General features: G+C 40.3%; 1 protein-coding gene and 1 long non-coding RNA gene across 12 annotated transcripts in view; one reads left to right on the top strand and one right to left on the bottom strand.

Annotated features, from left to right (window-relative positions):
* The window catches only part of LOC110834597 (uncharacterized), a 34477-nt gene extending 22915 nt beyond the window's left edge, over window positions 1-11562 (bottom strand). The window contains exons 1-2 of the long non-coding RNA XR_002544647.2: window positions 11089-11562; window positions 6503-6630 (exon numbers count right to left, since the gene is read on the bottom strand). This is a non-coding gene — a long non-coding RNA (uncharacterized LOC110834597). The remainder of the gene's footprint in view (window positions 1-6502; window positions 6631-11088) is intronic.
* Window positions 808-14710, top strand: part of Ssdp (Sequence-specific single-stranded DNA-binding protein) — a 167003-nt gene continuing 153100 nt past the window's right edge. For 7 of the 11 annotated variants that reach the window (XM_022073946.2, XM_022073945.2, XM_022073941.2 and 4 more), the window contains exons 1-3: window positions 810-1017; window positions 1946-2018; window positions 3168-3229. In XM_022073946.2, the coding sequence (XP_021929638.1) occupies window positions 962-1017; window positions 1946-2018; window positions 3168-3229 (191 nt within the window). In that variant the 5' untranslated portion in view covers window positions 810-961. Of the gene's footprint in view, window positions 1018-1945; window positions 2019-3167; window positions 3230-14710 lie in introns of all 11 variants that reach the window. The other 4 variants (XM_022073944.2, XM_087354318.1, XM_022073940.2 and 1 more) reach the window with 2 other exon arrangements.

Raw genomic sequence — 14710 nt, 5'->3', positions numbered from 1 at the left:
GAGAAGGATCTCCGCCCCTGTCCGGTGGATAGACACTGGACATCCGGTCTGAAGTATTGTTGTTACTATTATTGGTTTATTTGCTTTTATAAACCACTTCCATACGTGAATTTAACCGAATTAGGGATTTACTACTACTACTACTACAGAGAAGAGACATACAGAAACAAACAAACAAACAAAAGCTGCAATTACAATCACAAAAGATCGGGGTGTTTGAGTAGTGGACGTCCTTTGTATACGAACTGTGAATTACGCACTTGTCGTTAAATACACGTTTTCTTCTCAGAAATAAACAAATGTTTGATCCTTTATCCATTATAAAAAAATATTTTTTTGGGAAAGAATAAAGACTTCCTTTCCTTTGTACCTTGTCATTTTTCAAAGAAATGAAAATGCAAAACCAATTGTTTAAGAAAGTTAAAACCGCATAGCGTAAGTTGGGACAAAATCTGTGATATTGACTTCTGGTGGAGCAGTAAACCCTGGTCAAGCGCCTCAAGCTCTCTACCGCGCTGTTCGTATCTATTATACCACTCCCCTAATGGATCAACACATTGGTGTTTATCCTCCCACGTCCTTAGTAATGTTAATACATTTTATTTATTAAGGACACACCTTATATTTAAACTGAGCTGATGAAATCCCGAAAAGTTAAATTACTAATTTAGTTACAGAGAGTATAGTACAGAACCAGGTAATCTAAACAGAAATCGTGCTCATATCCGTGGGGAGGGAGCGCTGAGTGGAACAGCCGGGCTCTATAATGGTTCAACCAATGGCAGGGGATCGTCTATCTTCCTTGCTTACGCAAACCATAGTAGTGAGGTTCCCTACTGCCAAATGAGCAGCAGAGCCAATCAGCAGTCCGCGTTTGACAGGTCCCTTGACGTTGCCATGGTCACGGGGTCACTGACGGCCTTGGTAGTCTGACAGGTGCGTGACAGTTGAAGTCTACAATATGTACGCGAAGGGGAAAGGTTCAGCGGTACCTTCAGATGCTCAAGCACGTGAAAAGTAAGTATGTCTTGAGTGATTCAACGTGGTATTAGTGCTTAGTAAATGAGCGATTCATACTCACCGATTCATGGTGTGGTGAAATTAAAAGAAAAGTGTTGTGACGCTGTGTGTCTCCTTCGTCGTGTTTGGTGACTTTTCTCTGTTCATGTGGCCATCGTGTGATGTTTTAATGTGATTCCCAAGATGGCGTTTCACTAGTTACGCAACGTGCTTCAGAAGTGGAATTTAATTTCCGTAATGCTAGTCAGTTCAACAACTTAGAAGTGTCAAGTGTGCGTCTTAAGTGATACCTCCGAAAATGATAACTCCCTCAACACACTGTTTACATTACTTTTGTAAACACAAACGTTCATGTGCGCTGGTATGTGATGCTCCACAGCTTGGCACTACTAGCTAGCTGCTATGAATACCCGCTCCCTTTGCATTTAGTTCGGTTGATTTTTATAGATTTATAAACAACTTAAAACAGGGACTTTCGTCTGGTGTGCGAGAACTGTGCTATTTGCTGTGGTTATTGTATTTGCCACCAGGAAAAATTTAAGAGGTCTGTGCGAGTGAAGTACAAAATCCAAAGCCATCACGAGTTCTTTATGCATTTCTCCATTGTTTGAACATTTTCGACGCGTGATTGCGACGAATTTGATCGACGAGATAAATAGGTTCTCTTAATTGAATAGTGTATTTTGAAAGTGTTTCAGAATATGAACTGTGTTGTGTCATTATAATATTATAAATAAGGAGTTTCAGTCCCTTTTTAGTTATTCAGCATGTATTTCATGTACCACTGCAGTGTCTTCCAGAAGGCTTTGTGTTGGACAGTGTTCTGCAAAACTCGTGGCTGTGCTGTGATTAAACACATGATCGTCTTTAATTTGTAATGATAGACTGTTTATGTGTTGTTAATTGAGGGTTTCTTTCCTTCTAGGTTAGCGTTATACGTGTACGAATATTTATTACACGTAGGAGCTCAAAAAGCAGCACAAACCTTCCTGTCAGAGGTATGTTGTTACAATAAACATTAGTTTGTACTTGCACGTGGTCTTGCCACTAGTTGGCGCTTAGTGAAATTGGAAGTACCCTATCCAGATCGTACACTGATAACTGGCCCCAGTTCTGTGTTGTTGCTTGAAGTTATAATTGTGTAGATTTAGCTACCCAGTCCTAAATAAAGCATAAACGCTGGAAAGACTTGGCTGCGACCCAAAATCTTTCATGGGGCAGACATTTTTAGTATTTGTGAGTTAACAGGAGGTTGAATAGTTGTGGTATGTTTGGGGAGAACAATGCTACGTCTTTCTCTGAATCTTTCCTGCTAAAAGGGGGGAAATACCTGGCAGTAACCCAGGTTCTTTCATACATTTTTAGTTGTTACCCCCCTTGACAATAGAAATAAAGGGTAACGGGCATAACGTCGATGGGGTGTTGGGCTCATGTTCTACAAACCCTCTCTGAAGGACGCCAGGTTGCCATGTTTAAGTTTTTAATGTAGGAACTGCCAAGCTATAGAAACTCGTCCCAACTCCGCATCATTCGCTAGCAATCAGAGCACAACATTCTTGTACAAAGATTTCCGGAAATGAATTAGACCTTGAAGTGATGGCGAACGTTAATAATGAAATGCCAATTGTTTATTGTACGTAGGGAAAGCATGAAGTGGTTTGTTATAGAAGACTGCGTAGTATGTAAAACTGTTTTAGCTCTGTGTATTAGTTAACTGTTCCGCGTTACAATGTCGAGTGATAGGGGGTGAAGTAGGGTGGTAGTGGGGGTTGAATCCTGTACAAAAATCAATACTGGGTTTAGCGTGGGACGCCGTGTTCTCTCTGACTGTAGAAGTGAAGGGGAGGGGGGGAAAGAGAGGGGGACAACCACTGAATTGCCGCAGCCAGTCGCGATATTTTAGTGGATTTAATCTTTCGCGGCCTCGTAACGAAATATATGTAAGAGTAAAATTTACGGAACTGAAGTTACTTAACGTATTGCACACACAATTCGTCCATTGAAATGTGTACAGCAGTTGCGAATACGAAATATTTCTGAAAAGCATGCATATAAAATATGAAAAAAATACGTTTGTAGTTAGAAGTTCTATAAAAAAATGTCCCTGTTATAATAAACCCGTACATGTGTTCCTGTTCTATTTCCAGATAAGATGGGAGAAGAATATAACATTAGGGGAACCCCCGGGGTTTCTGCACTCATGGTGGTGGTAAGTTTAAATTGTTGTGTAATAATGAGACCACAATGTTTGGTTTTGAAACTAAACAATGCTCTAGATGTATGTTTGGTAGTAAATAGTGATTCTTGGTTTTAGTTTTATGCTTTCAAATAAATGTTTGTTCAGGGGTGAACTCAAAACTTGGGCACTTTGTTGGCAGGGATCGTAAACAATTGAGAATTGGTCAGTATATATATATATATATATATATATATATATATATATATATATATATATGGATATATTTCGAAAAGGAGTAAAGTTACGTAATGAACATTAATGGGAAGTGACTAAAACATGCTTGTTCAAGGTTCTTTGGAACTACTGACATTAAACAAAAAAGCAGCTTGTCATTTTGGCCTACATAAATAAATTTCACGTAGTATGGGCTTTAATTTGAAGTGGGTCTGACTAAATTTGTGCAGTAGGCACAACATTTTTTTTATTTATTTATGTTGGAAGATAAGTGTAACGGAAGACCTAGATTTTTTTATTTTCCTACAATTTCATATTTTAGCATTATTTAATGCCTGCAAGGACATTTACGTGATTTGATCCTGGGTTTGGATTTTACTGCTGCATGTAATTAATTAGTGCGTAAGGTTAAGTAAGAAAAGATTGAATATAATTTTTATCATGTTCCGGTTTTGCTATGTGTATATTAACATCCAGGTCCATAATTAAGCGCCATTATAAAAATAAATTATATTTGAAGAACCTTCTAAAAATCACTTAGATTTAAAATGATGCTTTTCTCATTGGGGCTAATAAATCATACGTATAAGAAGTGTTTCTGTGTAGATGTCGTGAATTAAATTCAGTAAATTCAGTGCAGACGTGTTTTTTGAGGTTATGTGTAATGAATGTTTAAAGATGAGCGTTGGCTTCATAGGGTTGGATTTAATGTTATTACAAACGTGACAATAGTTTTTACTCTGAGGTTCTGCAATAGACCTACGAATGAAAAATACACTTCTTAATGGAAATGTAGTTACGATAAAAATAATAATATTCAGTAATATGATTTCTAACTGCACCACACGTGTCCCTTTGGAAATAAATATGTTTGCATCTGTTCCTCCTTTGTCACTCATTCGCCCCAATACATCGCAATGAAGAAAAAGTTTTTTTTTTTAAAATAATCTCATATCCGTCCATTCTGAAGTTGGTTTCGTAGAGATTCACACGCTTTGTAATATAGATCTGTGTCCGAACATATGTCATTCAAAAGTACCGAACCCCAATTATCCTTAATTTAATACGCCACCACGTCTGGTCAGCCAAGCAGCTGGAATCCTGACCAATTTTTCTTGTTCATCATAACTCTTACCCCACTTTGGTGTTTCGGAATCTTGTCATGTGGTGACGCAATATTCTGGGCACCGTAGAAACCGTTGCTCTTAACTGCGCCTGCGCGTGATTCGGATTTCCGCCTTCAGGCGAAGTCTCCCGTCAGCTCAGATTCTTGATATCCTGAGTTTTATTGTAGAACAGTGTGTGCAACGTAACTGACCGCGTTTTATCAGGATTGCAACTTTCGAAGAAAGTGCAGTGACACGACTCGAGGAGTCAGTTCAGTGAATCGAAAACCCAAATACCGTCATCCGCTTTACGAGTTTACGCATTGCCGATGCTCGTTTGTCTCGAATTCTGGATTCTCATTATCTCGTATCAGAGACTTGTTACGACCGATTCATTCACCTTCACGGTCGAGTCCTGACGCCACGGTCTCGCTGTTTTCCTCCCACACTCTAGATGATCGCCTCCTAACGCTACCTTACCACTACTCCTGAAAATCACCCCAATTTTAATGCATGTGACTGTCTCGTTCCCCCCCCTCCGAACCCCTAAAGGCAGGGGTGGCCAACCCGCGGCCCGCCTTGAACATTTTTCCGGCCCGCGAGATTCATCACACTTTTACAAAATATATTTATTTTATCATTATTATTATATTATCTATGTTTACATGTAAGAATAATAGTAAACACAATAATAATAACTCATTATGTTTCAATTTTTCACTCCAAAAAAATGTCTATAGTGTATCTAAATCTAATATGGGGATATATAATTTTATATGTGGCCCGCGGAGTTATGATGCATTTCCAAAGTGGCCCGAAAGATCATTTGGGTTGGCCACCCCTGCCTAAAGGGAACAGCCATGAGTAAGAGTCCCTTGCACCGTTCTACGAGCGTCACTTGTCATTTTTAAGACGCAACATAGACCGCGTCTCCGTACTGAAAATATTGCTTAATAATTTATGCTGTTTATTAAATAATATTACGGCTATAAGTCAAGGAATATTATCAGATGGGCGGGGGAATGTGGTATGCATCGGGCAGGTTATTGTTAAAACGTAAAAGAGACCATTGGCCGGAGGAAAAGTAGTGTTTGGGGGTGTGGATTGGATTAATTTGGCGGAGGACAGGGACCGGTGTCGGGCTGTTGTGTTGCAACACTGTGCGATTTAGCTTTGACCTTCAAGCATGCTGTTTGGTGACGACTGCTATAGGGTACACGCATTTAATATCCCGTAACCGATTCGCAAACTCGCTTTTCGAGACGTAATTACGTAACCTTGATTGTTTCAAAATCGTATCTGATGACATTTTACAGTGTTTTACTTTATGTTGAAAAGAAAAAAAATTGAACGTATGTGACAATCGTGTTGTATGTTCTTTTGTGTGTGGACTGACCTGATTTTAATGAATCGATTTTTCCGACCTGTTGTGGCGAGAGGTAGCCAAGATTCTGAATAGGTATGTAATTTGAAGCATACCAGTAGTGTACCTGACGAGAATCGGAGAACGTGAATTAAAATGCTCAACGTCACGACAGAGTGGTTAGCATTCCAGTTTTGAATGTCGGCTTAGTGACTGGCTGTCCCAGTCGTTTCCCCACGTAAATACTTTCTAAGATGGCTGTCTTCTGGATTGTTTCGCCGTGTAGTCTGGTAGAAGTTTATCAACGTTTCAGAGGTCCTTGCTGCCTCCATCATAAGAACGCCCTGACGATGGAAGCAGCATGGACCTCTGAAACTTTGGTAAACTTCTACAAGGCTCTACACACTTTCCAGTTAATTTCTTGTTATCATACAATCGATCATTCGACGCCACGTAACGTCAGCTACTGACAGCATCGTTAAATAAACTAGTGAATTGAGAAAAGAATTCTTACACATCTCACAACAAATATTTTAGAAGAAATGTTCACTAGCGTTTTAAATAATATAATAGTAACCTGTAATATTACAACCTCCATACCAGATTTCATGAAGATCGATCAGCCTTTATCGATTCATATCGCAGACATGTTGCTAGGACTACCGATAGATGGCAGCACGTTCTCGGCTGAGGGGCGTGTTCTTCGTTTAGGGTAGACGTAAAGAAACCTACAAATGAAAATATTAAGTTGTGAAATGTTTACATACTTTCTTGTTTGATTGAGGTGTTAACGACATTTATTTCTGAATAGAATCGGGGTCCAGGGTTCTCATTTTGTGCCCCGCTCATGTGTTTTCTCGGGGGCACACATAGTCTACATTTTTATACTCTTTAATCACCTATTATGACGAACAAAATTACCACGTAATTGAGTGGTTGTTTGCCTAAAATTTCTAATAAACTTTGTGAAATCTCAATAAATTGTCCATGGCGGTCTCGTTATTCGTTAAGAACGCGAGCGATCCTAGGTCGAAAGCATTAGGGAGGCAATCTGCCTTCCTGTGTGTGGACTGTATTTAAATAAAGCTGTAAATCTCCCTCAGAATGTTTTTAAACAGAACTGGTGGGGGAAATGGCGTATAAATGTGGTAATATTCCGCACTTGGTCGGTAATAGTCTTAAATTTTGTATCTGTATAATAGACGATCCTGAGTGTGTGGGTAAATAATTATAGAAGCCCCCGCTCTGTCTCGCTTTACGTCCTACCGAGTCTCAGTGTGAGAAACAATGGTCTGGTGCACGAAACGCGAACTTTTACTGCTGTGTCTGGCCGCACCGGTATTAAAAGTACAGCCCAGACGGCGTCACTCTCGAATCTAGCACATTTGGCGCACTTTGGCTTTAAGAGAAGAGATATTTTACGTGTGGGGTAAATGTTGTCTCTCTCTCTCTCTCTCTCTTGTTCGTCATACTGGAAAGAATCTATTTCCAACCGGCTGTCTGTCTGGCCCTAGGAAACACGTCGCCGATTCTGCACTAGCCGTCTCCACCCTCTACCCCTCGTTATCACGCGGCCCTGTCAACAACTAACTAGATGGCTTACCGAACGCGAAGGTTCATCTCCGAATTAACCAAAGCCCTCCACCGGACCCTGTCCTGGACCAACAAAATCCAGTCTCCTTCAACTCCTATCTCCCATAGATCCCGCCTGACATTATCCTCCCATCTACGTCTAGATCTCTCCAGAGGTCTCTTCCCCTCAGACTTCCCAAATAGTGGACCCAACCAACCAGATGGCTTACGGAACCCGAAGGTTCATCACCGAACTAACCAAAGCCCTCCACCGGACCCTGTCCTGGGCCAACAAAATCCAGTCTCCTTCAACTCCTATCTCCCATAGATCCCGCCTGACATTATCCTCCCATCTACGTCTAGGTCTCCCCAGAGGTCTCTTCCCCTCAGGCTTCCCAAATAGTGGACCCAACCAACTAGATGGCTTACCGAACCCGAAGGTTCATCACCGAATTAACCAAAGCCCTCCACCGGACCCTGTCCTGGGCCAACAAAATCCAGTCTCCTTCAACTCCTATCTCCCATAGATCCCGCCTGACATTATCCTCCCATCTACGTCTAGGTCTCCCCAGCGGTCTCTTTCCCACAGGCTTCCCAACCAATACCCGGTGCACCAATTTTTGGGACGTCTATGGCAGTACGTTCGCCGGTAAGAGCAAAGTCGTTGACCGGGTTGAGTCAAGACATCGTCTAACCACGCAGAACTTTGGGCAAAACTATTTTCTGACAGAAAATAAAGAAACGTTCGAACATCCATGGCATTGCTTGTGCGTAAATTTTTGTAGCTGGAGTTACGTGTTTAACATCGGCTTTAGTGGATGAGCCGCGTGGAATGTTGAAAATTATACAACTTTTCGTCAAATATTGCAGTTGCTATCTTCAGGGTTAAGTGGGGTTAGTTACGAGAGAGTGAATCTTAGATCGGTGCTTAGAGGAATCGACTACACACACAAGATCCATTCTTTTAAGTGGAATGTCGGCAAATGCAGTGTTTAACGAAACGTTGGATAATTTTTAACGTTCGACGTTGCTTATCCGCGAAAACCGAAGTTGTACGTCCACGATACCAGACTATTTTGACCCTTGTAACTCTGATCTCGAAACCACAAATGTAATTTTTAGTAACACGAAAACGTCCAAAACAGTTTCAGTATGGAAGGTCTTTTCGGGAATGATTTACAGGAAATTTGCTGCGTAAATGTGTCACAGAATCGTAACATTTTTATATTTTAAGGAGGCCCAGGTCTTGCAACTTTGTCATTTTACACACAAAATATTTATTGCATTCCCTCTTTTGAAGCTGCGAGCTACGCTGTAAAGTTGGGTGGAATTTATTGGCCCTAAGAAGAGGAGTGAAGGTCTAAACGGTTAGGTTGTCTATAGCAGTGGTATTCAACCTTTTGTGTTCGCGTACCCACCAGATATAATTTCTCTTCAACTTTGTACCCCCAAAATTGTTGGTGTATAATTCAAGTTATACATAGTATATAATCTACATCTAAAATAAATTAAATAAATTACATTACTGATTATTCAGTGTTTATCATAAAATAATATTTTTATTTAAATTTCACGTACCCCCTAAGATGTCTTCGCGTACCCCCAGATATAATTTCTCTTCAACTTTGTACCCCCAAAGTAGTTGGTGTATAATTCAAATTATACATAGTATATAATCTACATCTAAAATAAATTAAATAAATTGCATTACTGATTATTCACTGTTTATCATAAAATAATATATAAATTTTTAAATATCACGTACCCACTAAGATGTCTTCGCGTACCCCCAAATATAATTTCTTTTCAACTTTGTACCCCCAAAGTTGTTGGTGTATAATTCAAGTTATACATAGTATATAATCTACATCTAAAATAAATTAAATAAATTACATTACTGATTATTCAGTGTTTATCATAAAATAATATTTTTATTTAAATTTCACGTACCCCCTAAGATGTCTTCGCGTACCCCCAGATATAATTTCTCTTCAACTTTGTACCCCCAAAGTAGTTGGTGTATAATTCAAATTATACATAGTATATAATCTACATCTAAAATAAATTAAATAAATTGCATTACTGATTATTCACTGTTTATCATAAAATAATATATAAATTTTTAAATTTCACGTACCCACTAAGATGTCTTCGCGTACCCCCAAATATAATTTCTTTTCAACTTTGTACCCCCAAAGTTGTTGGTGTATAATTCAAGTTATACATAGTATATAATCTACATCTAAAATAAATTAAATAAATTCCATTACGGATTATTCAGTGTTTATCATAAAATAATATATAATTTTTTAAATTTCACGTACCCCCTAAGATGTCTTAGCGTATCCTCGGAGGTACGCGTACCCCAGGTTGAATACCACTGGTCCATAGTTCATGTGGGTACAAGGACGTCATCATGCATGAGTCGCGGTTCAACGCATAGAATGCCTACTGAAGGTTTTCGTAATTCTCCTGAATTTGCCGAGATAAATGTCTACAGCCCCTAAATAAGGCATCGTCGTCTTCGAAATTGTTACCAGTTCAGTCGTGACCATATTCGAATCTGATTCGACCTGTACAGTTGCGTTGTTACGTAATAAAAGAATCTACAGAATCTATCACGAAGTTCGGTGTATTAAGTGGTGATTTTCGAGGTTTTATTCAGTCTCTAAACAACGCTGCTTTAACGTTGCTGTTTCACCCCATCTCCGCAACACAGTGCTGCCATGTGGTCTTCTTAAATATGAGACCTAATATTTAATATCCATTACTCGTATATTATATTAGAGACTTACAAAATATTATTTTGAATTAGCTTCCCGTCATTTTGCTTCGTATTTGTTACTGTACTCGGTTGTCTTGAACAGTGGTATTCAACGTTTTTTGTTCGCGTACCCCCAGATATAATTTCTCTTCAACTTTGTACCCCCAGAGTTGTTGGTGTATAATTCAAGTTATGCATAGCATATAATCTACATCTAAAATAAATTAAATAAATTACATTACTGATTATTCAGTGTTTATCATAAAATAATATATATATTAAATTTCACGTACCCCTTAAGATGTCTTCGCGTACCCCCGGTGGTACGCGTACCCCAGGTTGAATACCACTGGTCTTGACGAAGCATTGTTTGGTTGCAGTGACATATTTATATTTTCGGGAATCGAAGAGAAGAAAAGCTTACATTGACATTTCTGTAAAAGAATTTCCCAGTAAAAATGGAATTTATTAGGGTAAATGGAAACTGTGTGATGCAGACCTGCTTAGTTTTATATCGCAAGTCAAATTTAAAATTATTTGTGCGTGTAACGTGCTAAGTGAACTTTGAAAGTAGCAAGAATGTCTTTATGAAGTTAAGAGACATACGTATTATAATGTTTAGTTACCCGTAATGTTATAATTTTATTATTAAGCTTGGGATTACCAGGCATTTACACTGTGACAAATTGTACAAGTCTGTTTATACGAGTATGGCGGATAAATTGAGCATTCTGGGAAATAATACGTCATGAATAGACTTAGCATTTACGGAGCGTTAACAGGAAGCAAGATGGCGGAGGGATACAAGATCTATCAGAAGCCTGTCGATTGTGAGCTGTAGTACACTTACGAATTAAAACTGAAGTCCTCTTGTAGCCAACACAACACAGACGTGGAGAATTGTAGTCAGTACACACTTCACAGATTGTAGCAAAAACTCGGTAGAGTTAGGTAGCAATATTATGAGATTACTTCGTTATTGAAGACACTGGACTTCAAGAACACAAGCGCGTAGTAGCACAGTTGATGAATTGAGTGTGGCGTCAACTTATGCCCTCAGAAGCGAGGGTTTAAAGGGCTTAAAAGCTTGTCGTGTGCTACCGACGTGCCGAGAGCAAATAGTTTCGAACACGTATCCCAAAATCGCCTCTGGGCTGGGCGCTTATTAGGGACGCGTGCAGAGATGTTCTTTGAATGTTGGTATGTGCTGAGTAATTGTTTGTGTTCTCTGACCCCTTATCATGTGGATAGTTCAATGTCTTACAGCCTGGATCACAGTTTATTAACTCAAGCAGCCGAATACATTTATGAAGCATGCAACTAATAACAGTATACCCAAAGAGATCACAGTCTCGCTGGAGGACACACGTAGTCGAGTTAAATTGAAGGACCCGATACAGACATACCTCGGAGATATTGCGGGTTCGGTTCCAGACCACGAATTTTTTGGTTTCCCAGTGTATATAAAAGTTATTTCGTATTATAATGTGATATATTAAGTGTGCAATAGCATTATGTCTAAAAAAAACAATGCGAGAATTAAAAAAAATGGGACACAAAAATGGCGCCGATAGACTTGCTCGACGCAGGGTTGCCACAAACCTTCGATTTGTAAGAAAAAACGCAATATCTGTGAAGCGAAATAAAACGAGGTTTCTACAAAGGACGTTTGTTTATTCGTTTAACGACATTTTGTAGAATGCATGGATTAATTAGCGTCGGATTAAAGACACTGAGGACGACAGAGGAAGCAGTTGTGGCCGATGCTAAATTACCATTTTAGCAGTGCCTAGATAGATTGACGAAAACAACACCATGGCTAGGACACCAGTCTCCGTGCTGTGATTGCATTTATTCTTTAGTTGCATAGTAACACAGTTTTAGACTACAGTCGAATGGGAAGGTGATAATGAATAGCGAATTGGCAGGGTTTTGAAAGGAGGAGACCCTCGCGTTGTTTCGGATACTGTTCTGGCACCCATCTGAAGAAACTCAGGAGAATTACGGAAATGGTTTGTTGGGGTCGAATTAACTATCTCCGGGTTATAAAGGATTCACACTGAGGGACAGGACACGGTCAGGTCATTTTAGACTAAATATGAAAAATTGTATTTCTCGGGGACTTTGCCCAGTCTTTGAAACTGAATTTTGTCGTCGTTACACATCGATGTAGTTATGTCGGGTGTCGACATTTCCTTCTTATTCAATCATTATTCTGTGTTTCTTCAGACTATTATTTATTTATTTAGTGTTCTGTCTGACGACAGGTCCATATTAACAGGATCCTTCCATCCTTTTCTCGGACTGGGACCTGTTCATATACGTTCTTCGCAGATGATCCAGAAGTGGTTTGCCATTGCCTTCTTCTGTGTGTGAATGGAGTAATTGTTGGGATGCCACGGAGAAACCGGGGAAGTCCCCGGAGGAAAACTCCGTGTTGCCTAGACCACGGCCTTGCCCAACACAAGTTATAAATTCGGGCACCGCCGGGAATCTAACCCGAGACCCCAGGATTACAAGGCCAGCGTTCTAACCGCTAGACCACCTCATCTTATTATTATTTAGTGTTCTGTCTGACGACAGGTCCATATGAACAGGATCCTTCCATCCTTTTCTCGGACTGGGACCTGTTCATATACGTTCTTCGCAGATGATCCAGAAGTGGTTTGCCATTGCCTTCTTCTGTGTGTGAATGGAGTAATTGTTGGGATGCCACGGAGTAAAACTCCGTGTTGCCTAGACCACGGCCTTGCCCAACACAAGTTATAAATTCGGGCACCGCCGGGAATCTAACCCGAGACCCCAGGATTACAAGGCCAGCGTTCTAACCGCTAGACCACCTCATCTTATTATTATTTAGTGTTCTGTCTGACGACAGGTCCATATGAACAGGATCCTTCCATCCTTTTCTCGGACTGGGACCTGTTCATATACGTTCTTGGCAGATGATCCAGAAGTGGTTTGCCATTGCCTTCTTCTGTGTGTGAATGGAGTAATTGTTGGGATGCCACGGAGGAAAACTCCGTGTTGCCTAGACCACGGCCTTGCCCAATACAAGTTATAAATTCGGGCACCGCCGGGAATCGAACCCGAGACCCCAGGATTACAAGGCCAGCGTTCTAACCGCTAGACCACCGTGGCTCTTCTTCAGACTACTGTTAAAATAATACTTCTGCATCTGAACTGTCCGACATCGTACTCGTTCGTGTCCTGACCGATGCCGTCCTTCAGATTAAAACCAAGGCAAATTCTGTACGAAAAGCCCGCGGTAGACAATGAAATTTGAGATATTTCTTCCGGTGGTATCGCCTTCATATTCAGGGTAAAAGACTATTTGTCTGGTAGCTGAACCATGAAATAATCAAACTTCCATTGTCAAAGATAGAAGTTACGCTTCTGGCGTATAAAATGAAGCTTTCGCTGCTGCTGAAGTTTATGAGACTCGGGTTATAAGTCGATAGTCTTTCATCAACGTAGATGTTAGGCGTTACTCCTAAACGTTGTTGTAGCCACAGGCTACACGGCGTCACAATCCAGTATACAGGATTTGAGACTTACGCGGCGACTACAATCAATAACAACATCTCGGGCAATCAGCCGCGTCAACTGGTTACCTTAGTAAACTGACGTTTCGGGAACCAACTCAGGCGATCCAGTCACATCAGAACCCTGGTGATGGAGACAGTTGGTTTCCGAAACGTCGGTTTACTAAAGTAACCAGTTGACGCGGCTCGAGAAGATTTTATTAAGTATACATTTCTTTATTTTGTTTTCGATTTAGTTCTGTGTGATAGTATTTCAACACCAATTAAGTCGCAAATTGTGAAAATGGTCTTCGTGTATCCGGTTTAGTTCAGTCAATATAGTGACTACAGCCTGGAAGACCATGGTTTGTGCCCCGGCAGGGGCAGACAATTCTTTTCCTCTAGCCTCTGCGTCCAGTGCCGAAGTTGATAATTAGTAGAGTACCGCCTCGCCCCACCTCACCCCCTGATTGCCTGCGTGGCGTATAACGGGACATTAGTTCACTTTTATGTTAACCTTTGTTACTGTTAACTCGACCTCTCGTCTGTGGATGGACTGGTATTGTCTGACAGAAGTTAAGACGTCTTAAGTAAGCTGGTAAAGTTTGAAAAGAGACGTTAAAGCCTTAGTAATTGTGTATCAAATTAAATATCTCCTGCTGTTAAGTACGTAAAACAAATTGCAGTCTACATTTCATCCACAGTTGATTGTTCTGTAGGTCACATACATTTAAGGAGCCAATATTTCAGCGACGGTTTGAAGACTGTTTAGGATTTGAGGTTTTCACGGCGTGGAGTTTGAAGATGACTGTCTTCTGGCTTTCTTTGTTGCGCGGTCTAGTCTCATCGCCCTGATGATGGAGGCAGAAATGATCTCCGAAACGTTGGTATACTTGTACCAGAGTACACGACGCAACCCAGAAGACAGCGTAACCTTACAAACTCTGT

This window comes from Zootermopsis nevadensis, unplaced genomic scaffold (assembly GCF_977971745.1).
Source record: "Zootermopsis nevadensis isolate Lab colony 2312 unplaced genomic scaffold, Znev_1.0 Znev_ptg000023l, whole genome shotgun sequence".
In the NCBI taxonomy this organism is placed as follows: Eukaryota; Metazoa; Arthropoda; class Insecta; order Blattodea; family Termopsidae; genus Zootermopsis; species Zootermopsis nevadensis.
The sequence above is the reverse complement of the archived record's forward strand: the minus strand, read 5'-3'. Positions and strand labels throughout refer to the sequence as shown.